The sequence below is a fragment of the Rana temporaria genome, chromosome 1, assembly GCF_905171775.1.
Source record: "Rana temporaria chromosome 1, aRanTem1.1, whole genome shotgun sequence".
NCBI lineage: Eukaryota > Metazoa > Chordata > Amphibia > Anura > Ranidae > Rana > Rana temporaria.
The window spans coordinates 66,537,027-66,560,423 of NC_053489.1; the positions used below are offsets into that span (position 1 = coordinate 66,537,027).

The 23,397-nt window shown below is 45.8% G+C and overlaps 1 protein-coding gene across 1 annotated transcript in view; it reads left to right on the forward strand.

Annotated features, from left to right (window-relative positions):
* The window catches only part of GHR (growth hormone receptor), a 581,985-nt gene that overhangs the window by 542,448 nt on the left and 16,140 nt on the right, over positions 1-23,397 (forward strand). The window contains 5 exon segments of the mRNA XM_040343700.1: positions 1,187-1,310; positions 11,468-11,625; positions 15,460-15,537; positions 15,540-15,636; positions 19,883-19,973. Of these exon segments, the coding sequence (XP_040199634.1) occupies positions 1,187-1,310; positions 11,468-11,625; positions 15,460-15,537; positions 15,540-15,636; positions 19,883-19,973 (548 nt within the window).

The following is a 23,397-nucleotide window of genomic DNA, read 5'->3' on the forward strand; positions in this document are numbered from 1 at the left end:
TGGGCTGTTTTTGACCGTTCTCACCATCCCTCGCCTTTGCCTCTCCAATATTTTATGTGCCTGCCACTTCTGGCCTTAACAAGAACTGTGCCTGTGGTCTTCCATTTCCTCACTATGTTCCTCTCAGTGGACACTGACCCCTTATATCTCTGCGATAACTTTTTGTAGCCTTCCCCTAAACCATAACGTAGAACAATCCTTGTTTTTAGGTCATTTGAGAGTTGTTTTGAGGCCCCCATGTTGCCACTCTTCAGAGGAGAGCCAAAGAGAACAAGAACTTGCAATTGGCCACCTTAAATACCCTTTCTCATGATTGGATGCACCTGTCTATGAAGTTCAAGGCTTAATGAGCTCACCAAACCAATTATGTGTTCCAATTAATCAGTGCTAAGTAGTTACAGGTATTTAAATCAACAAAATGACAAGGGTGCCCAAATTTATGCACCTGTCCAATTTAGTTTTGATGCATATTGCGCATTTTCTGTTAATCCAATAAACCTCATTTCACTACTGAAATGTTACTGTGACCTTCAGTTATTTGATGGATGAAAATGAAATTGCTGATCCAAACACCCAAATATTTATAAATGATAATCTTGGAAATTTTCAGGGGTTCCTAAACTTTTGCATACTACTGTACACATGATGCACACCACATTATTTTAACTATGCAGGAATTCTCCATTAATGTCTGCTGAGCCATTCTTCTCAATATGGTCTTTCTACTTTACACTCTGAGCAACCCAACTAGATGCCTCTGTATGTCTTACGTTTCTGAACCTTTTATCTCAGGATGGTGGAAGGTAAGTACTTTTGTGAAAGGACAGAAGTAAGTAAAAAAAGTCATGTATAAATAGTATGAGGGGCTGAAGTACAGCAAAAGTTTAGGAATAAGTGTCTGAGGGCCACACAAAAGTGATCACTTGATGGCCTTTGTGGTGCACTGCAGCATGAATGCATTGCCTGCTAATGGGACAGTGTGTTTGGTGCCATTCTAAAAAGCACACATTTCTGTACTTTACATGTGTTGCCGTATTCTGCAACAGAACTTTCTGCAATGTAATAGTTTAAATCTGACTATTTAGGTGTAATACACATTTGTGGTTTAGCAATCAAATGATTGTCATATGTATAGAATAAAGATGTGGACTATATGTTTATAAATTCACTTTTTACTCTATTTTAGATCCTCCTGGGTGGCCAATAATCACAGAGTGTCGATCCCCTCAGCAGGAAACTTTCACCTGTCACTGGACCTATGGGGAATTTCATAACCTAACTGGCCTGATAAAGCTACAATATAGAAAACCGTAAGATACCCTTTTCTTCAATAATAAGCATTATGTACTGTAAATGTTACAGGTGAAGTGTGCCTTGTATGGAATGAGCATATAAAAAAATCTGTCTTGCAGACTGTTCCACTTCTATTGCTGCTATTCTGTGTAGAAAGGGATAGCACAGTGTTACTTAATATCGGTGAATTGTTCAGGAATATATTTTCTGTCTCGTGCTTTTAATTTAAAGTGGTTGTAAACTCTCACATATACCCAGTTAAGTGAACAGCCTCAGATGAAACACAGAGATGAAACAAATCCTCCTACATAGGTTTTACATGTACTGTATATCTGCTGTCTTTCCATTTCTACACTCTTTAGAAAGTGCAGATCGTGTTACAAATCCTGTTTCCTCATTCAGCAGTGGTTGTGGAGTCTGGGCTTACACTGTGTGAGCTGATTGGAGGAAAGGCACACCCCCTCCACATAGGCAGAGGAACAAAGGAACATGCAGAGCTGTACTGTGAATAAACAAGCTCTCTGCTAATCTATCTCTAGATTACCTCCCCAGCTCAGCTGCTTTTATCTCCTGTGTCAGAGAACTTGTCAAAAGTGACTCTGCTGATAACAGAGGAACGGAGCAGCAGAAAGACATGGGACTTAGAGCTTTGGAGAGAGATACTGTAAGTTAACACTACAGATAAATGTTCCCAGGTCAGATTACAACCACTTTAATATCATCTTTTTTATTCAAAGTATTTCCTAAGCAAACTTATAGTACCACCATGGTGTATCAAGTAACCACTTTTCCTCCTGAAGATTTACCCCCCTTCTTGACCAGCCATTTTTTTGCGATATGGGACTGTTATTTTAACTGACAATTGCATGGTCATGTGACACTGTATCCAAATAAAATTTATATCCTTTTTTTCCCGCAAATAAAGCTTACTTTAGGTACCATTTGATCACCTCTGCGTTTTTTATTGTTTACAATATAAACAACATATAGGGTCTGGGATTAATAGTAACATTTCTGTCTTTGCAGATGACACCAAGCTATGCAGTGGAATAACGTCCTTACAGGATGTCTTCAATTTACAAGCCAACCTCAATGCTCTGTCTGTCTAATTGGGCAACTAAGTGGCAAATGAGGTTTAATGTTGATAAATGTAAAGTTATACACTTGGGGGCTAAGAATATGCATACATCATATATACTAGGGGGAAGACAACTGGGGGGATCCGTAGTGGAGAAGGATCTGGGGGTTTTGGTAGATCATAAGCTCAATAATGGCCAGGGCCACCATCAGGGGGGTACAGGCATTACACCTGTAAGGGGCCGATGGTCCCCAGGCGCCCGGACTGCCCCCCCCCGTTTTTTTTTTCGTCTGACCCCCCACCTTTAGCAACTTTTCGTCTGACTTTACTCGCGGCAGGAGATAGATGAGAAGACTTGACTTTGTTTTGTTCGTCAGCACCAACCCCCCGTCCCGCTTATCATCTCGTGGCAGGATAGAGAAGAGAAGAGATGACACGTTCGAGAGATGAGAAGACTTGACTTTGTTTTGTTCGTCAGCACCAACCCCCCCGCGCTTATCTCGCGGCAGGAGAGAGGAGGGCCCCCCCAGTTCTCTTCTCCAGGGGGGGCTGCCTAAAGCTGTGTAAGGGGCCCCAAAATTTGTGATGGCTGCCCTGATAATGGCATACAATGCCAAGCTGCGGTTTCCAAAGCGAGCAAAGTCCTTTCTTTTATTAAGAGAGGTATGGACTCCAGAAAGAGAGATATAATTTTGCCCCTGTACAAATCATTAGTAAGACCTCATCTGGAATATGCAGTTCAGTTTTGGACACATGTTCTCAAAAAGGATATCAGGGAACTGGAGAAAGTGCAGAGAAGAGCAACCAAACTGATAAGAGGCATTGAGGAGCTCAGCTGTGAGGAAAGATTAGAGGAACTGAATTTATTCACTGTTGAGAAGAGGAGATTGAGGAGGGATATGATCAACATGTTCAAATATATAAGGGGTCAATATAGTAAACTTGGTGTTGAGTTACGTCTAGCGGAAGAGATTTCATCTCCAAATACTGAAAGGTTTCTTCACAGTAAAAGCTGTGAAAATATGGAATAGACTTCCTCCAGAGGTAGTTCTGGCCAGCTCAGTAGATTACTTTAAAAAAGGCCTGGATGCTTTCCTAAATGTACATAATATAACTGGGTACTAACATTTATAGGTAATGTTGATCCAGGGAAAATCTGATTGCCTCTCGGGGGAAGGATTTTTTTCCCCTGCTGTAACAAATTGAATCATTCTTTGATGAGGCTTTTCACCTTCCTCTGGATCAACTGAGTATTGTGTATGTGGGATTGTAATTTTATTTTTATTTATTTTTTGGTTGAACGTGTCTTTTTTTCCAACCTGACTAACTATGTAACAAAAAAAACGGCAATTAAAAAAACAAAAAAAAAAAAAACAATATCTTTCACTTTCTGCTTTAAAACATATCCAATAAAAAAAAAATGAAAAAAATTGAATTTCTTCATTAATTTAGGCCAATATGTATTCTGCTACATATTTTTGGTAAAAAAAATTCCAATAAGCATATGTTGATTGATTTGCACAAAAGTTATAGGGCTGGATTCACAAAGAGTTACGCCGGCGTATCAGTAGATACGCCGACGTAACTCGGAATCTAAGCCCGTCGTAAGTTTAAGTGTATGCTCAAACTGAGATACACTTAAACCTAGCTAAGATACGACGGCCTGCGCCGTCGTATCTTAGGGTGCAATTTTTCTGCTGGCCGCTAGGTGGCGCTTCCGTTGATTTCGGCGTAGAATATGTAAATGACTAAATACGCCGATTCACGAACGTACGCTTGCCCGTCGCAGTAAAGATACGCCGTTTCCGTAAGAGGTACGCCGGCGTAAAGATAAAGCTCCCCCCTAGGTGGCCTAGCCAATGTTAAGCATGGTCGTCGTTCCCACGTCGAAATTTGAAAATTTTACGTTGTTTGCGTAAGTCGTCCGTGAATAGGGCTGGACGTAATTTACGTTCACATCGAAACCAATACGTCCTTGCGGCATACTTTGGAGCAATGCACACTGAGATATGTACGGGTCACCAATCATTTACATAAAACACGCTCCCCTCATCCTCATTTGAATTAGGCGCGCTTACGCCGGCCCCATTTACGCTACGCCGCCGTAAGCACTTGCCTCTCTGACTTAAGGCGGCGTAGCGTAAATACGATACGCTACGCCGCCGAAAAAATGCGCCGATCTACGTGAATCCAGCCCAAAGTGTCTACAAACTATGGGATGTTTTTCTTTTATTAGTAGAGGCGGCGATCAGCGACTTATAGTGGGACTGTGATATCGCAGCGGCCATTCGGACACTGACACTTTTCGGGGACCAGTGACACTAATACAGTGATCAGTGCTAAAAAAAAATGCACTGTCACTGTATTAATGACACTGTCTATGAAGGGGTTAACATCAGGGGCAATCAAAGGGTTAACTGAGTGCCTAGCCAGTGTTTTACTGTACTGTGGGAGGTACTTGTACTAGAGGAAGAGATTAAATGTATTCCCTGCTTTGCAGGGACACACATTTCATCTCTTTTATCCTGTCAGAAAGGTAAACCGCCTTGTTTACATAGGCAGACCCCCGTTTTGTCTCTCTGCAGGATCATCGGAGGGTGCCAGTGTACAATGAGTCCACAGTACCTGCGGATTGGCTCCTGCTGTGTGTAATCACAGCTGAATTGAAGCGCCGTTAACACAAACGCGTGCCCGGCACAGAGGTGCCGTCCTGTTGCAGTAAAACTGCTAGAGGGCGCGGACCTTAAAGCAGAAGTGAACCCACCCATTTAGTAGTTTAAAAAACAGCCCCTTTGGTTGTGTTCTCAACCAAACTGTAAACCATCCAATGGCTGGTGTGATAACTGATCACATGTGCAGTATCATGGCAGTTGTAGATTAAAGAGAGGCCAAGATGGCAGCTTCCTTGGCTGAAAACGATAGGCGAGGTTTACTTCCACTTTAAAGCAGAGTTAGGCTGGGTTCACACTACGGTTTTCCCGTCCGTCAGCCGCATACGATTTATATGAAAAACCGTATGCGGCTGAAACGGACGGGAACGTATGGAACCGCACACATGTGCGTTTTCCATTGACATTAATGTTAAAGGAAAACGTATGCGTTTGCCATACTGTTTTAAAAACGACCGCAAAACCGTGGTTGAACACGGTTTTGCGGACGTTTAAAAAACGTTTTGCCAGCAAATCGTACGCACCCGGATGCATCTGAGTGCATACGATTTGCAATGCATTCTCTATCTATACGTTTTCCCGTCCGGGCCCGTACGTTTTCAATACTGAAATCGTATGCGGCTGACGGACGGGAAAACCGTAGTGTGAACCCAGCCTTAGGGCTCTTTCACACGTCAGCTCAGTTTTTTAGATCAGTTTTTTTTTCATCAGTTGATCCGTTTTTCCATCAGTTTTTCGTCCGTTTTTCGTCAGTTTTTCATCAGTTTTTCCATCAGTTTTTTCATCCGTTTTTTTTTTTTGGGGGGCTTTTTACATACAGTGCCTGCCGCCGAGAATGTGTTTTTAGCACGACGGCATCGCGCTGATTCTCGGCGACAGGGTGCCGACATCTCGCACTCGCTGGAATAGTAAAAGCACATTCCAGCAAGCACGTCATAGAAGCGACGGGAGATCCGACTTGGATTCCCGCCAATTCTACACGTGTGCGGCATTTGGTATGAATCCTGAGGGGAAAGTCCCCGCCGGATTTTAAATAAAAATGGCGAAAAAACGGCGTAGGGGGTCCCCCTACAATCCATACCAGACCCGTATCCAAAGCACGCTACCCGGCCGGCCAGGAAAGGAGTGGGGACGAGCGAGCGCCCCCCCCTCCTGAGCCGTACCAGGCTGCATGCCCTCAACATGGGGGGGTTGGGTGCTCTGGGGCAGGGGGGCGCACTGCGGCCCCCCCACCCCAGAGCACCCTGTCCCCATGTTGATGAGGACAGGGCCCCTTCCCGACAACCCTGGCCGTTGGTTGTCGGGGTATGCGGGCGGGAGGCTTATCGGAATCTGGGAGCCCCCTTTAATAAGGGGGCCCCCAGATACCGGCCCCCCACCCTAAGTGAATAGATATGGGGTACATCGTACCCCTACCCATTCACCTGGAGGCAAAAAGTTAAAGTTAATAAACACGACACAAGGGTTTTTTAAATAATTTATTAGTCTGCTCCGGAGGCCCCCCCTGTCTTCTGTATTAGCTCTTTCACCAGGGGGGGCTTCTTCTTTGACGTCTTCGGGTGGGGGCCGCTCTTCTTCGCCGCCGTCTGGTTCTCTTCCACCGCCGGGGGGGGGCGCTTTTATAAAAGCGCCCCCCCCCCCCCGGCGGGTTTCCTCCGACGTCTTCGGGCGCGGGGTGGTGTGCTTCTTCTTCCGCTATCCGGGGGGTCTTCTCCGCTCTCCGGGGGACTTCTTCTATGTTCGCCGCTCTCCGCTGTTGACTCGGCGCACCCCCGTTCTTCCTCCCGCTGTCCGGTGCTTCCCCGCTGTGGTGCCTTCTCCTTCAGCGCTGAACGTCTTCTTCTTCTTCTTCTTCTGTGCTGTGACGTTGTCTTCTTCTTCTTCTCTTCTCCCGATGTTGACACGTCGCCTCTTCTCGCTGCAATGACAGGTGCGCGGCTTGCATCGGACTTATATAGGCCTCACAGTCCCATCATGCTCCGGTACCTACCCACGTGGGTAGGTATCACATGGGTAGGTACGGAGCATGATGGGACTGTGAGGCCTATATAAGTCCGATGCAAGCCGCGCACCTGTCATTGCAGCGAGAAGAGGCGACGTGTCAACATCGGGAGAAGAGAAGAAGAAGAAGACGACGTCACAGCACAGAAGAAGAAGAAGAAGAAGACGTTCAGCGCTGAAGGAGAAGGCACTGGACAGCGGGAGGAAGAACCGGGGTGCGCCGAGTCAACAGCGGAGAGCGGCAAACATAGAAGAAGACCCCCGGAGAGCGGAGAAGACCCCCCGGATAGCGGAAGAAGAAGCACACCACCCCCCGCCGAAGACGTCGGAGGAAACCCGCCGGGGGGGGGGGGCTTTTATAAAAGCGACCCCCCCGGCGGTGGAAGAGAACCAGACGGCGGCGAAGAAGAGCGGCCCCCACCCGAAGACGTCAAAGAAGAAGCCCCCCCTGGTGAAAGAGCTAATAAAGAAGACAGGGGGGGCCTCCGGAGCAGACTAATAAATTATTTTAAAAACCCTTGTGTCGTGTTTATTAACTTTAACTTTTTGCCTCCAGGTGAATGGGTAGGGGTACGATGTACCCCATATCCATTCACTTAGGGTGGGGGGCTGGTATCTGGGGGCCCCCTTATTACAGGGGGCTCCTAGATTCCGATAAGCCTCCCGCCCGCATACCCCGACAACCAACGGCCAGGGTTGTCGGGAAGGGGCCCTGTCCTCATCAACATGGGGACAGGGTGCTCTGGGGTGGGGGGGCCGCTGTGCGCCCCCCCTGCCCCAGAGCACCCAACCCCCCCATGTTGAGGGCATGCAGCCCGGTACGGCTCAGGAGGGGGGGGGGCGCTCGCTCGTCCCCACTCCTTTCCTGGCCTGCCGGGTAGCGTGCTTTGGATACGGGTCTGGTATGGATTGTAGGGGGACCCCCTACGCCGTTTTTTCGGCGTAGGGGGGGGTCTCCTTACAACCCATACCAGACCTAAGGGCCCGGTATGCTCCTGAGGGGGGAACCCATGCCGGATTTTTATTTAAAATCCGGCGGGGACTTCCCCCTCAGGATTCATACCAAACGCCGCACACGGCGTTAGCGGATCGGATGGTAAACGGATCATCCGTTTTTCATCCGTTCTGTTTTTTTGACGGAAGAAAAATAGGGTTTTCTTCCGTCCAAAAAACGGAACTTAACGCAGACGGATGCTAACGGACGTTAGCGGATGCTCATCCGCTAACGGACGTTAACCCATAGGGAAGCATTGCGGTCCGTTAACGGATGTCCAAAAAACGGACGAACGGAACGGACGTGTGAAAGAGCCCATAAACCCATCGATTTAGCCATTTAAAAAAAACAGTTATGTTTCCAGCACATGCCGGGAATGTAAAGGTCACATTGTATGTCCTCTCAACCAAATTGTCAAACTATCCCATGCTGGTGTCATAACTGATCACATGTACAGCATCATGACCGTTGAAGATTAACTATACCCGGTCCACCCACCGCACAAATACTGTGGCAGGGCGGTCCGGCTGTGTGAAACAATTGTAGCACTACCCGAGCTGCTGGTTAGCTTTGGGCCTTGCACGTTACATCGTTCCTCGTCGTCTAGGGGTTGAGAGTCTGTAAAAAGTTCAATGTCCTCAAGTTATAGCTCCTTTTCTTTTGCTTTTATTTTCAAACAACTTGTAGAAGTAGAGGGATGAAGGATCAGGGGAAGGTTCAGGTGCACAAGACAGATCCCTGGGGAATTGCTAAACTTCAAAGTCACACTCACCACTTTCTCTCGAGTGGTATTGCTAACCCGGATAGGCCCCTCTCACCTAGCCTAGCAGCCGGGATGATGCACTGACAAGAATAATCTCAGTCTCTGCCACAGACTGGTTGCAAGTTCAGATGAGGGATTCCGGAATCCTCTGCCACAGGATTTGGTACCCGGAGATCCAGCCTTACAGTTCTAGAGCCTTTAAGCCAACCCGGCACACTGTAAGGTATTGTAGGCTACGGTTCATCTTTCAAAAAGTTACCAGGCCTCTCCCAAAGTACCAGCCTTCCGCTCGGTCCTTTCCGGAACAGGTCCTCTCCTGGCTTCCTCTATTGAGTGGCTTCCTCCCGCAGGACAGACAGCACAGGATCACCTCCAAAGCATAGGCCCCAGTCAGGGTAACTGGGCCTACCAGGCAGAAATGCAGCCTCGGGCCAGCATGGTCCTGAGGCTAAAAATTGCACGACACATACCTCGCCCCACGAGGCGAAAAAGGGCCCCATAAAATGGCGTGTGCCCCTTAAGTATTCTTCCGCAGAATGCCCAGTGGGGAGACCACTCCCACAGGGCTGTTCCTGAGGAAAGAAACCCAATACACCATGGCTTGCCTTAGTTCCAACATTGGCCTGTGGTGGTATCTCCACCTACAGGCAAACAAAGGGAAATCCCTCCAAGCACAGCCATAGCCTGAACAGAGGCTGATTTAGCCCCAATTGACAAAAATCTGAGCTAAACTACCAGCTCAGACACCCTCTAAATTTGACATAGCGCCTGGTCATCAGGAGCAGGGCGCAACACAATGTACCTGTACTTTGTTCGTGCTACCTGGTCTGGGGCTTGCCCGCTGCCAGCAGCTCACTCTGAGGAGGGGTGATTGGACACAGCGGGAGCCAATCAGTGGGTCTAATGCCACGATCGTTCAGGGGAATGACAGAACAGTGCAGATCTATGTAAACGAGGCAGACCGTCGTCCTGTCAAACAAGAAGAGAGAAATCTGTGATTCCTACTAATCGGGAGGACAGATCTGTCTCTTTGTCTAGTGTCGGCATTCCCCACACAGTTAGAAAGCACATACAGTGAACGCATTTAGCACCTTTGATTGCCTCTGATGTTAACCCCTTCCCTGCCAGTGTCATTTACACATTTTTCAGAGCATTTTTTAGCACAGATCACTGTATTAGTGTCAGTGATCCCCAAAAAGTGTCACTTAGTGTCCAATTTGTTTGCTGCAATGTCGCAGTCTCGCTAACAATCGCTCATTGCTGCCATTTCTAGTAAATATTGTTTTGTTTTTTTCAAAATTGTTGTTCTTTTTTGTTTATAGCGCAAAAAATAAATCAAATACCACCAAAAGAAAGCTTTATTTGTGGGAAAAAAATACATCAATTTTGTTTGGGTACAATGTCGAACAATCGCGTAATTTTCAGTTAAAGTAACGCAGTGCCGTATCGCTAAAATTGGCCTGGTCATGAAGGAGATGAAACCTTCCAGGGCTGAAGTGGTTAAACAGAGGCCGAGATGGCAGCTTCCTTGCCTGAAAATGATGGGAGAGTATACTGTACTTACACTTTAGGTGGTTAATGCTGAAATTTCCATGCTTTCTATGAATAAACATCTCTTTTAGCGCCGTAGAACTACTCATATAATAAATAACATTAAGTAGATATGAATCTAAACTAAAATCAAATTTTACGCGTTAATGCAATCTTAGGAATAATTTTAAACATTTAAAATCTGCATATTTCATTAAAATACTACCTTGTGATCCTGCCCTGAAAGTTGTTGCTCAGACATAATGTGCTATGGGTTGACAACACTCAAGCTAGGTATACTGTACAAATACCCAAATTCAGCCAGTTCAGCAGGAAGTGGACGAATTTCAGTACCTGTGTAGCCCTGTCTGTTTAACAGAAGCTAGTCTAAGAGCCGGCTTCTGTCAAATGGTCCTGCTTGAAAACCAGCTTTCAATCATGGCCACCATGGGCTGCAGTGCTGATCAGGGTAATTTTACGGGGAGAAGTCCCCGCTGTCAGAATACAATAGCACAGTGGGGGAGATCACTGCATCAATGTCGTTTGAGTGGCTGAAGGGATCCGAGTTTTTTCAACCCTATGGCGTAGATGTAGAGGATGCAAACAAGAGAAGTTCATTGTTAAGCCTGGTACACACGATCGGGTTTCCTAGCAGACTTTTTACCACCGGGAAACCCGAGGGGAAAGCCGAGAACCGGCTCGGCAGCTTTTTCCCTTCTACACACGGACAGTTTTTCTGACAGGAAAACTGCTATGAGAGCTTTGGCCGGGAAACCCGGCCGTGTGTATGCTCCCCCGCAGGCTTTTCCTATAGGAAAACTGCCCGGTTAAAAAACGGCGGGAAAAAAGGAAACCTGTTCTCCTTTTTTCGGGCGGTTTTCCTGTCCGGAAAACTGCCATGGAGCATACACACAGCCAGTTTTCCCGACCAAAAGCTGTCATGGCAGTTTTTCCGGTGGGAAACTGGTCATGTGTACGAGGCTTTAGAGTTACATACCCTTTAAAAAAAACAGCTATGCAAACAAATTCCTTTGGTGATATATCATGTGAACAGAATAGCAAACACATCAATAATGTCTCCATTTATGTTTGCTTGACTTTCTGTAAAATAACTTACTATGTATATTTTCTCTCATCAGAGGCTTAAATTGGACTGATTGCCCCGACACAGTGTCTGCTGGTGAAAATGGATGCTATTTCAACGAGACCTATACATCGATTTGGGTGGGGTATCAAGTCCGTCTAATCAGTGACAATGTCACATTTTATGAATACTCCTTCACTGTCGATGGTATTGGTAAGTTGTTTTCGTATGAACTGACATTAAAAATGAACTACGTTGTAATTATAACTCTTATACAGTAGTTCATATTTACAGTACATTCCCCCACCCTAAAACATTTTGTCCTCATTTTAATGGAGACAAGAGCCTCATGCACACAGCCGTGGTTGTGGGGGTCTGCAGGCAGGGGGCTAATCGGAATCTGGAAGCCCCCTTTAGGAAGAGGGCCCCCAGATCCCTGCCCCCCCCTTATGTGAATGCGTATCGTACCCCTACCCATTCACCAAACAAAGTGTCACAAGATAATAAAAACAAACAGACAGTTTTTGACAATTCTTTTATTGAAAAATAAAGAATAAAAAAAGTGGCCCCCGCTTCCCCCTTGGCCCGAAAAAGAGAAAATACCAAAGACGCTCACACCGTCGGTAAAGGCTTTCTGCCTACTGCAGGCTCTGCCGTCTGCCATTTTTTATACACATAAGATGCGGGGGCACCTGGCTATGTCACCTGGTGGCTGCACCCACTTGTGATGTCACCAATCCATCATGCATCGGTCTGCGATGTCACAAGGGTCAGAGCCACCAGGTGACTGAGCCAGATGGCCCCACCCCTTACCTATATAAAAAATGTCAGACGGCGGAGCCTGCAGTAGGCAGCCAACCTTCACCAACGGCGGGCAGCGTGATTGATGGTGGATTTATATCGGGGGGCACAATTTTTTGATTTTTTGAATAAAAGATTTGTCAAAAACTGTCTGTGTGTTTTTATTACTTTATGAAACTTTTTTGGTGAATGGGTAGGGGTATGATATACCCGATACTCATTCACATAGGGGGGCGGGATCTGGAGGCCCCCTTCTTAAAGGGAGCTTCCAGATTCCGATAAGCCCCCTGCCCGCAGACCCCCACAACCACTGGCCATGGCTGTGGGGATGGGGCCCTTGCCCCCCATCAACATTGGGACAAGGTACTCTGGGCAAGGTACTCTTAGGCCCAGATTCTCGTAGATCGGCGTAAAACTGGGCGGGCGTAACATATCTGATTTACGTTACGCGGCCGTAAGTTTTTCAGGCAAGTGCTTTATTCACAAAGCACTTGCGTGTAAAGTTGCGGCGGCGTAGCGTAAATCACCCGGCGGAATTCAAATTTGGCGGGTAGGGGGCATGTAGCATTTAAATGAAGCGCGTTCCCACGCCGAATGAACTGCGCATGCGCCGTCCGTAAAATATCCCAGGGTGCATTGCTCCAAATGACGTCGCAAGGACGTTATTGGTTTCGACGTGAACGTAAATGGCTTCCAGCCACATTCACGGACGAAATTACGCAAACGACGTAACTTTTCAAATTTCGACGCGGGAACGACGGCCATACTTAACATTGGTTGTGCCTCATATACCATGGGGCAACTTTACGCCGGCACAAGCCTAACGTAAACGTCGTAACTTTACTGCGTCGGCCGCGCGTACGTTTGGGAATTCGCGTATCTAGCTAATTTGCATACTCAACGGGGAAAACTACGGAAGCGCCACCTAGTGGACAAAAAAAATAGCATTTAAGATCCGACGGCGTAAGAGACTTACGCCTGTCGGATCTAATGGATATCTATGCGTAACTGATTCTAAGAATCAGTCGCATAGATACGACGGCCCAGATTAAGAATTACGACGGCCCAGATTAAGAATTACGACGGCCCTTGTGAATTGAACACTTGCACAATTGTTACCGCATATTAATAGCCGTTATTTAACTCTTAAACCCTGTACACACGATCGGATATCTGATAGAATCTAATCCGATGGATTTTTTCGTCGGATATCCGATGAAGCTGACTTTCATCAGTCTTGCCTACACACCATCAGTCAAAAATCCGACCGTGCCAAAACGCGGTGACGTACAACATGTACGATGGCACTATAAAGGGGAAGTTCAAATCCAGTGGCACCACCCTTTGGGCTGCTTTTGCTGATTTTATGTTACCACGTGTTAGTAAAAGTTTGGTGAGAGCAGATTCGCGCTTTTCAGCCTCTGTGCTTTTAAGTCCGTTACAAATGTGCAATCTCCAGTACGAACACTAGTTTTACCAGAACGAGTGCTCCTGTCTCCTAATTCAGTCTAAGCATGCATGGATTTTTCTCCGATGGAGTTCCACACAGACGATCGGATTTTTCTATTGTTTTTTTCATCCATAGGAAAATTTTAAAACATGTACTATTTTTTTTTTACACCGATGGAAAAAAGACAGATGGGGCCCACACACGATCGGTTTGAGCGATTAAAAACAGTCCATCGGTCTGTTTTCATCAGACGGACCGATCGTATGTACACGGCTTTAGTGAATTGGCCCCACTGTTTATTATATACAATATATTATATGACCCACCAGCAGGATTTAGCTATCACTGTTGATTACAGTGTGTGAAAAGATGTCACATACATATTATGTATGTGTAAAATAACCAAAATATATATTTCACATTGTAATATATTGACGTATAACATAAAAACACTAGAAAGGTATTTATTAACCAAATTATAATAAGAGTACAGAGGGTGCAACCACCCAAGTGTGCGATTCATTACACAAAGAACAAATTGTTCTCATATGTAAAAATATGGGGATAGGTACATCATAATAAGTATCATAAGGCGGCTTGAGAAAGGGGTGTACACAGACCTGAAACATGTCATTCGCTCCCCTGGAGCTGGACCCGCTTCCCGGGCATTAGACTACACTGTGGGCTCCAAGGTGACTCTGTAGTATATCATCCAGTGACGGCTGCTTTCTGGTGCGAACTCTGCAACACTCCGGCCACTTCTAGGTGTCACTCTGCATTGCCTGGCTACTTCAAGTACCCTCTGTACTCTTCTTTTATTACAGTTATGTTTCCCCAGGATTTACTCTGAATGTGGGACTGAGGCCTTGTACACTGGCTGGCAGAGCATTTTTGCCAAGAAAAACGGTCGTGTGTATGTTTTTTGTTGAGAAAACTGTTGTGGATCTCGACGAGAAAAAAAGAGAACATGTTCTCTTTTTTTCTCATCGGGAGTCTCAATTTCCTTGTCCTGTTTCTCGTCGGGCTGGTTTACGACGAGAAACACGTTTGTGTGTGTATGCTTAGAAACCCGTGCATGCTCAGAATAAAGTATGAGACGGGAGCGCACCTTCGGTAAAAGTAGCGTTCGTAATGGAGATAGCACATTTGTCACGCTGTAACAGACTGAAAAGCGCAAATCGTCTGTTACCAAACTTTTACTTAACACGCAGTAACATGAAATTAGCAAAAGCAGCCCCAAGGGTTGTGCCAGTGGAATCAAACTTCCCCTGTATAGTGCCGTCGTAGTGTTGTACGTCACCGCGTTTGAAGAATGACGAGATTTTTGTCTTGACAGTGTGTATGCAAGGAAAGCTTGACAAGATTCTCGACAAGCCTGACAAGAACCTCGTTGAGGAAAATGACTTTTTAATTTACGACGAGATTCTCGGTCAGTGTACGAGGCTTAGAGGAGCAGCAAGCCATCTTTTTTATAAGTGATTTACATTGGACTATGTAGGGGGCCAATGTGTGTTTTGTTTCCAATGACCTAGGTTTTGTGCCATAATACATTGCTTTATTAACCAAATTCATTATTGTCAGTTATTCAGCACTTGTTCCTGCTGTTGCACTACATTGTAGCATGTTGGTAAGATACCATTTCATGTATTGGCAACATATCGGAATAAATGTGAAAGCGTTTTAGCTCATGCGTACCAATAGGGAGTCCACAAAGTTTGTTTTCTGTTGCCATTGTACAATGATTTGTGATCTATTTGTATTCTGATTTGTAGCATTTTGAAATTTTGTTTATTAAGTGCGTCCGGCCCTCCCCAGAGCTTTGAACTGGACAGCTCTCAACATCAGCGGAACCCGTTTGCACATGGACATTGAACTAACTGGCTGCCTCCAGCCACAGCTGATGTTAGAAGTGGATGGATCACACTGGAATATGAAGCGCACGTAATAATGGCCAATGGCACAAATGGAAGACGGTTAATGATATGTTTATTTTATATTCACAGGCAGGCAGGGTCCAAATAGATTTGAGATGACGGGGAAGTCCAAGTCAAAAAGAAACGCATATGTATATATATATTTATATATATATATATATATATATATATATATAGTATGTTCCAAGGGGAATTTAAGATTTAATACCATTTTCTAAACATGTGCCAGAAACTATTACTATAATGTACACCAGATAGCCAAAGGGTTGTGGACACCTGACCATTACCCCTATTTTTTAGTATATGACATTAAAGCGAGAGTTCCACCCGAAAAGGGAAGTTCCGCTTTAAGGCCTCCTCCCTGGCTCCTGTTTGTGAAATGGAGCTTTAAGCCCCGTACTCACGACCAAACATGTCTGCTGAAACTGGTCCGCGGACCAGTTTCAGCAGACATGTTTGGCCGTGTGTAGTCCCGAGCGGACCATTTTCGGGCGGATCGGACAGGTTTCCAGTGGACAGGTTTCCTGGACTTGCTTTAAAACAGTCCGCTGGAAACCTGTCCGCCCGGACATGTATGGTCGTCTGTACAGACCTACCGTACATGTCCGGCCGCCCGCCATCCCTCGCATGCGTCGAATGACTTCGACGCATGCGTGGAAGCATTTTAAAGGCAGGCCGCCCACGTCGCCGCGTCATTGTCGCGGCGACACCGCGTCATCGACGCGGCGACACCGCGGACACGCCCCGCATATTGTTTACGCGCGGACCTCTGTTCGATGGTGTGTACGGCCATCGAACAGAAGTCCCCGGGCAGACATGTCCGATGAAAACGGTCCGCGGACCGGTTTCATCGGACATGTCTGCTCGTGAGTACTCGGCCTTAGGGAGGGGGGGGGGGTGGAGTGGGTAGCTGATTTTGACAGGTACCTGTTTCCACTTCCGCTCCGATTGTTTAGGCGATTACTTATTTGCAAAGTTGTAGAACAGAAACAAAGAAAAAGGTTTTGTTTGTTTTTTTTTTACACATTTTTGGTCTTTTTTCATTGGTTAAGCCAAAAAAATAAAAAGCGACACAACACAGTGGTGTTAAATACCACCAAAAGAAAGCTCTGTCTGTCTCCAAAAAAATATAATAAATGTATATAGGTACAGTGTAGCATGACCGCGCAATCGTCATTTAAAATGCATCAGCGCTGAAAATTGGCCTGGGCAAGAAGGGGGCAAAAGTGCCCTGTATTGAAGTGGTTAACGCTGAACTACAGGCAACTAGTTCAAGTACCTAAATCTGTCTTGATATTAGCCTCCTATAATATCAAGACAGATTGTATAATCCCCTGTAGATAATCATACGGAGAGAGGGAAGTACCACATTAGAAGCCAATTCGACTGTTACATATACTGAGGCCCCGTACACACGAGAGGATATCCGCCGGACCGTTTCCAGCGGATAAATCCTCTGGCGGATTTGGATCTGATGGCTGTACACACCATCAGATCAAAATCCGCGCGGAATACATCCACGGTGACGTGTCGCGCCATCGTGGCGACGATGACGCGGCGACGTGCGCGACGCTGGAAGGTAAATACTTCCACGCATGCGTCGAATCATTACGACGCATGCGAGGGAGGGGAGCGGACGGACTGATCCGGTGAGTCTGTACAGACGACCGGATCAGTCCGCTGGACTGGATTCCAGTGGATAGATTTCTTAGCATGCTAAGAAATTTTTATCCGCTGGGAATCCGTCGGCTGGATTTTTATCCGCCGGGAAATGTCCGCTCGGACGTACACACGACCGGATCTATCTGCTGGAACTGATCCGCGGATCAATCCCAGCGGATAGATCCGGTCGTCTGTACGAGGCCTGAGAGATGACATGTTGACAGAAAGGAGTGAAAAAAGGAAAATTACAAACCCGTGCTATGGTAGTGTGTCTAAACAGTAATAATAATAATAATTAATAATAGGGCTGCTACTGTAGTGTAAGAGTAAGTACCCCAACAATTTAGCAAGAAATTTAACTCAGTGCTGCTCCTGTGAACTAACATATATATATATATATATATATATATATATATATATATATATATATATATATCTTAACAATATACTAAAATGCTCAGTGCCAATATAGTGCAAAATAAAGTGCAAACAATAGTCCATCACATATGGAGTGTTGAGCTGGTGACAAGTTGAAATATACTGTATTCTGGTGACTTTCCATGCTCCCCTCCTGGGTCCCCACTCACCAGATGGAAATGGTATATACGCCTGTATCAGAATGGTAATGCCTGTCCACAGAGTAAGGCCCCGTACACACGACCGAGTTTCTCGGCAGAATTCAGCCAGGAAACTCGATCGGAGCGTATTCTGCCGAGAAAACCCGGTCGTGTGTACACTTTTGGCCGAGGAAACCGACGAGGAACTCGTCGAGCCAAATAGAGAACATGTAATACTGAACATGTAATACTGCTAATTTTATTTTAAAAGGTTTAAAATCATCACACTTGCATCAAAAACGTAAAAACGTGCAGAGATTGCCGCCTTGGCATACAAACAGCCTTCACAGATGTATCTGTGAAGGCTGTTTGTATGCCAAGGCGGCAATCTCTGCACGTTTTTAAGTTTTTCATGTAAGTGTAATGATTTTAAACCTTTTAAAATAAAATTGGCAGTATTACACTATATGCTCTTTCCTCCATTCTGTTAAAATCACATCGCTCTGGATTGTTATTGATCGAGTGAACTCGAAGGATCTGGATCAGCGGGAGGAGGTCAACAGACATCTCTCCTTAAAGGCCAGACACACCAACTTACTCTGTGGACGGGCATTACCATTCTGATACAGGCGTATATACCATTTCCATCTGGTGAGTGGGGACCCAGGAGGGGAGCACAGAAAGTCACCAAAATATATTTCAACTTGTTACCAGCTCAACACTCCATACCTGATGGACTTTATTGTTTTCACTTTATTTTGCACTATATTGGCACTGAGCACTTTAGTATATTGTTAAGAGATATACAGTATATATATATATATATATTAGTTCACAGGAGCAGCGCTGAGTTTAATTTCTTGTTTCATTGACAGAAAGGAGTGTTTACATATGTATTGTAAAGACTAAAGCAGCTGTTAAAAAAAAAACACCTGTAAGGCAATTGTTTAATGTGCTGTCATTCATCGCAAACTAGCACATAATGGAATAATTGCCCTCCCACGGCGTGCTGTCACTGCTAAGAGGGCTGACATCTTCCCCCGGTCTCTCTTCTGGGCTTGCGTGCTTGGCTCCGTGTTTGGCTGGAGACACGATGAGGTCACTCCCACGCACGGGAGCCCTTAGTTTCAGCACAAAGCTCTGAAGTTCCGACAAGGTATTCCCAGACCTTCCGAGCGCATGCCTAGGTGATGTCACTGGCTGCATGCAGGGTAAATATCTCCTAAAGGGTGCACGTTTAGGAGATATTCATTTTACCTACAGGTAAGCCTTATTATAGCTGTATACCTGTAGGTAAAATTGCAAAACTGACTTTACTACCGCTTTAAATATGGCCGCCCCATGTCCATAAATAATTACGCACCGAACATTTTTAAAACATTAACACATATTGGTAATGTTTTTTACAATTTCATTCAGAAATCATTTAACAAAAGGATAATGATGAGCAAATTATAAAATGATCTTGCTTAAACATTTAATACATTAATACATTGGACCGTGTAAGAGAATACAGCTAGAAGCGTCATGTAGTCCATTTGAGCGTAATAAAGTCATTGGGGTCGATTCACTAAGACCCCTTTCACACTGGGGCGTTTTCAGTCGCTTTTGGGCTAAAAATAGCGCCTGAAAAACGCTTCATCCCCTGCAGTCTCAGTGTGAAAGCTGATGCGATGCGTTGGCAGGACATTAAAAAAAACTCCTGCAAGCAGCATCTTTGGAGTGGTGTATACACCGCTCCTACCCATTGAAATTAATGGGCAGCGCCGCTGAACCACCGGCAAAGTGCCGCTGCAGCGTCACTTTGCGGGGCGTTTTAACCTTTTATGGCCCGCTAGTGGTGGTTACAAGCGCACCGCTAGCGGCCAAAAACCCCTGCAAAAAGGATGGCAAAGTACCTCTAAAAATATCAACGCTTTACCGTCGATGCCCCAGTGTGAAAGCAGCCTAAGAGTTTAATAACGGCCAGAAAAATGCGGTATAATACCACATGCAATAAATCAGTTGTGAAGGTTCAATTCACTCATTTACCGTTAAATACCGAATGCGGTATTTGTTCTATTTAGCGGTAATTACCGCATTATTCAATGCGGTAAATTAACGCATTGGCCGGGATTTGTCAAAGAAATAGGGACAATGCTGGTTGCTAAGGAGCAGGTGGGGAAGCCGGCCGCCGCGTCCTTAACAATGGGTGACTCATCAGCTGACAATTAAAAAAAAAAAAGGCACGCCTAAATTTAAAAAAAAATAGCTCTTAGCGGGAAGTTACTGACAGCTGATGAGTCATCGGTTGTTAAGAATGCGGCGGCCAGCTTCCCAGCCTGCTGCTTAGCAACCAGCTGTTTGTCAAAGAACAGGCTAGGAGTCCCCTGACCCCCAGGCTGTTTTTTGGCAAATACTGCATGTGATACTGCCAGCAAAAGCCTGGTGGTAATTATAGCATCCTTTTTTACTCTTTGGTCCATTTGTGAATTGGACTTAATTAAAGGAGTTGTAAAGGTACAATTTTTTTTTTTCTAAATAGCTTCCGTTACCTTAGTGCAGTCCTCCTTCACTTACCTCATCCTTCCATTTTGCTTTTAAATGTCCTTATTTCTTCTGAGAAATCCTCACTTCCTGTTCTTCTGTCTGTAACTCCACACAGTAATGCGACACTTTCTCCCTGGTGTGGAGTGTCATGCTCGCCCCTCCCTTGGACTACTGGAGAGTCGGGACGCCCACTAACACACATCTCCTTTCTCTATCTGCAACGTAGAGAGCGTCCTGACGCCAGTGTTGCCAACCTACCAGATTGAAATTTACTGGCACGACACCCGAAATTTACTGGTGCAGCCACGTTTTTACTGCCATTTCACAAAAGTTACTTAATTAAATTTTTAGGTGCAAATTTCAGTATTTGGGTCCAGATTTTCATACATTTGCGGCGGCGCAACGTAACAACCCGTTTACGTTACACTGCCGCAAGTTTTCAGTGTAAGTTCCTGATCCACAAAGCACTTACCTGTAAACTTGCGGCGGTGTATCGTAAACACGTCCGGCGCAAGCCCGCCCAATTCAAATGGGGCGTATACCATTTAAATTAGGCGCACTCCCGCGCCGGACGTACTGCGCATGCTCAGTTTAGAAATTCCCGCTGTGCTTTGCGCGATGTGACGTCATTTTATAGAACGGCGACATGCATAGCGTCCATTCGTATTCCCGGACGTCTTACGCCAAAACAAAAAAAAATTGAAATTCGACCCTGGAACGACTAAAGTTAAGCAGGTGTAAATTTGCGACGGAAAAATAATTACTAGCGACGACGTAACGAACGTGAAAACCGTCGTGGATCGCCGTAAATGCTCATTAGCATACCCGACGCAGGAAAACGATGCAAACTCCACCCAGCGGCGGCCGAAGTATTGCATCCTAAGATCCGACAGTGTAAGTCAATTACACCTGTCGGATCTTAGGGATATCTATGCGGAACTGATTCTATGAATCAGCCACATAGATAGAACAAGAGATACGACGGCGTATCAGGAGATACGCCGTCGTATCTGTTCTGTGAATCTGGCCCTTAGTCTACAAACAAGTATGCTAGGCAAATAGCAATGTGATTTAAGGTAGATATTAAGGTAAATAAACATATTTTTGTTATTTTCGATATAATAAGGGCAAATTATTTAGTCACATCACCGCCTGCCTCCATCCCCCTCTGCCACCAACACCCCCTGCCTTCACCCCCCTTTGCCGTGCCACAATCTCCTCCTGCATCCAATCTCCCTCTGCCTCCAATCTCCCCCTGCCTCCAAACACCTGCCTTCATCGTCCCCTGTCTCCATCACCCTCTGCGGTGCCACCAACAACCCCTGTCTCCATCCCCCACCCTCTGCGGTGCCACCAACACCCCCTACCTCCAATCACCCCCTGCCTTCATTGCCCCCTGCCTCCATCCGCCTCTGCGGTGCCACGACAGCCACCATCACCCCCTGCCTCCAATCTCCATGCTCGGTTCCAAGCCAAACCGATCTTGGCTATTTTTACTGGCACATTCCCGCAACCACGGATATTTGTGAACGGGTACAAAAAGTGCCCGTTTTTACGAACTGTCCGTAAAAATACGGACGTTGGCAACACTGCGTAGTGTAATTGGCCCAGCGTATCCCCGCGTAATTCAAAGGGGGCGGCTTGTATTTAAATTAAGCGCGCCCCCGTGCCGATCGAACTGTGCATGCGCCGGGCTTAAAATAGCCCAGTGCGCATGCTCCAGTTCTCGACGGAAAACGTCAATGACGCCGACGTGGGCGTCATTGACGTAAAGTCGTATTCGCGGACAACTTAGGAAAACGACGTAACCGACGGAACAAGCCGACGCGGACCCGACGCCATACTTAACATGGCATACGGCGGACTGGCGTAAGGTTACCCCTCATAAAGCAAGGGTAACCTTACGCTTACGGAAACGACGTAAGCGACGGCTACGCGACGCTAATTTGTTCGGGAATCGGCGTATCAGGCTGATTTGCATAAACAAATGAGACCTGAACGTAAACGCCACCTAGCGGTCGGCGTTGTATTGCATTTAGGATCCGACGGTGTAAGTGATTTACACCAGTCGGATCCTAGCCTAATTCTGGCGTATCTTGCGCGTTATACGCCGATAAATACGGTATATATATATATATATATATATATATATATATATATATATATATATGTGTATGTTAGTTCACAGGAGCAGCGCTGAGTTTAATTTCTTGTTTCATTGACAGAAAGGAGTGTCTACATATGTATTGTAAAGACTAATGCAGCTGTTAAAAAAAAAAAAAAACACCTGTAAGGCAATTGTTTAATGTGCTGTCATTCATCGCATACTAGCACATAATGGAATACTTGCCCTCCCACAGCGTGCTGTCACTGCTAAGAGGGCTGACATCTTCCCCCGGTCTCTCTTCTGGGCTTGCGTGCTTGGCTCCCTATTTGGCTGGAGACACAATGAGGTCACTCCCACGCACGGGAGCCCTTAGTTTCAGCACAAAGCTCTGAAGTTCCGACAAGGTATTCCCAGACCTTCAGAGCGCATGCCCCGGTGATGTCACTGGCTGCATGCAGGGTAAATAGTCGCTTTTGGGCTAAAAATAGCCCCTGCAGTCTCAGTGTGAAAGCTGAGTGCTTTCACACTGAGGCGATGCGTTGACAGGGCATTAAAAAAAAACTCCTGCAAGCAGCATCTTTGGAGTGGTGTATACACCGCTCCTACCCATTGAAATGAATGGGCAGCGCCGCTGCAGCGTCACTTTGCGGGGCGTTTTAACCTTTTATGGCCCGCTAGTGGTGGTTACAAGCGCTCCGCTAGCGGCCAAAAACCCCTGCAAAAAGGATGGCAAAGCACCGCTAAAAATATCAACGTTTTACCGCCGATGCCCCAGTGTGAAAGCAGCCTAAGAGTTTAATAATGGCCAGAAAAATGCGGTATAATACCACATGCAGTTAATCAATTGTGAAGGTAATTTACCGTTAAATACCGAATGCGGTATTTGTTCTATTTAGCGGTAATTACTGCATTGGCCAGGGTTTGTCAAAGAAACAGGGACAATGC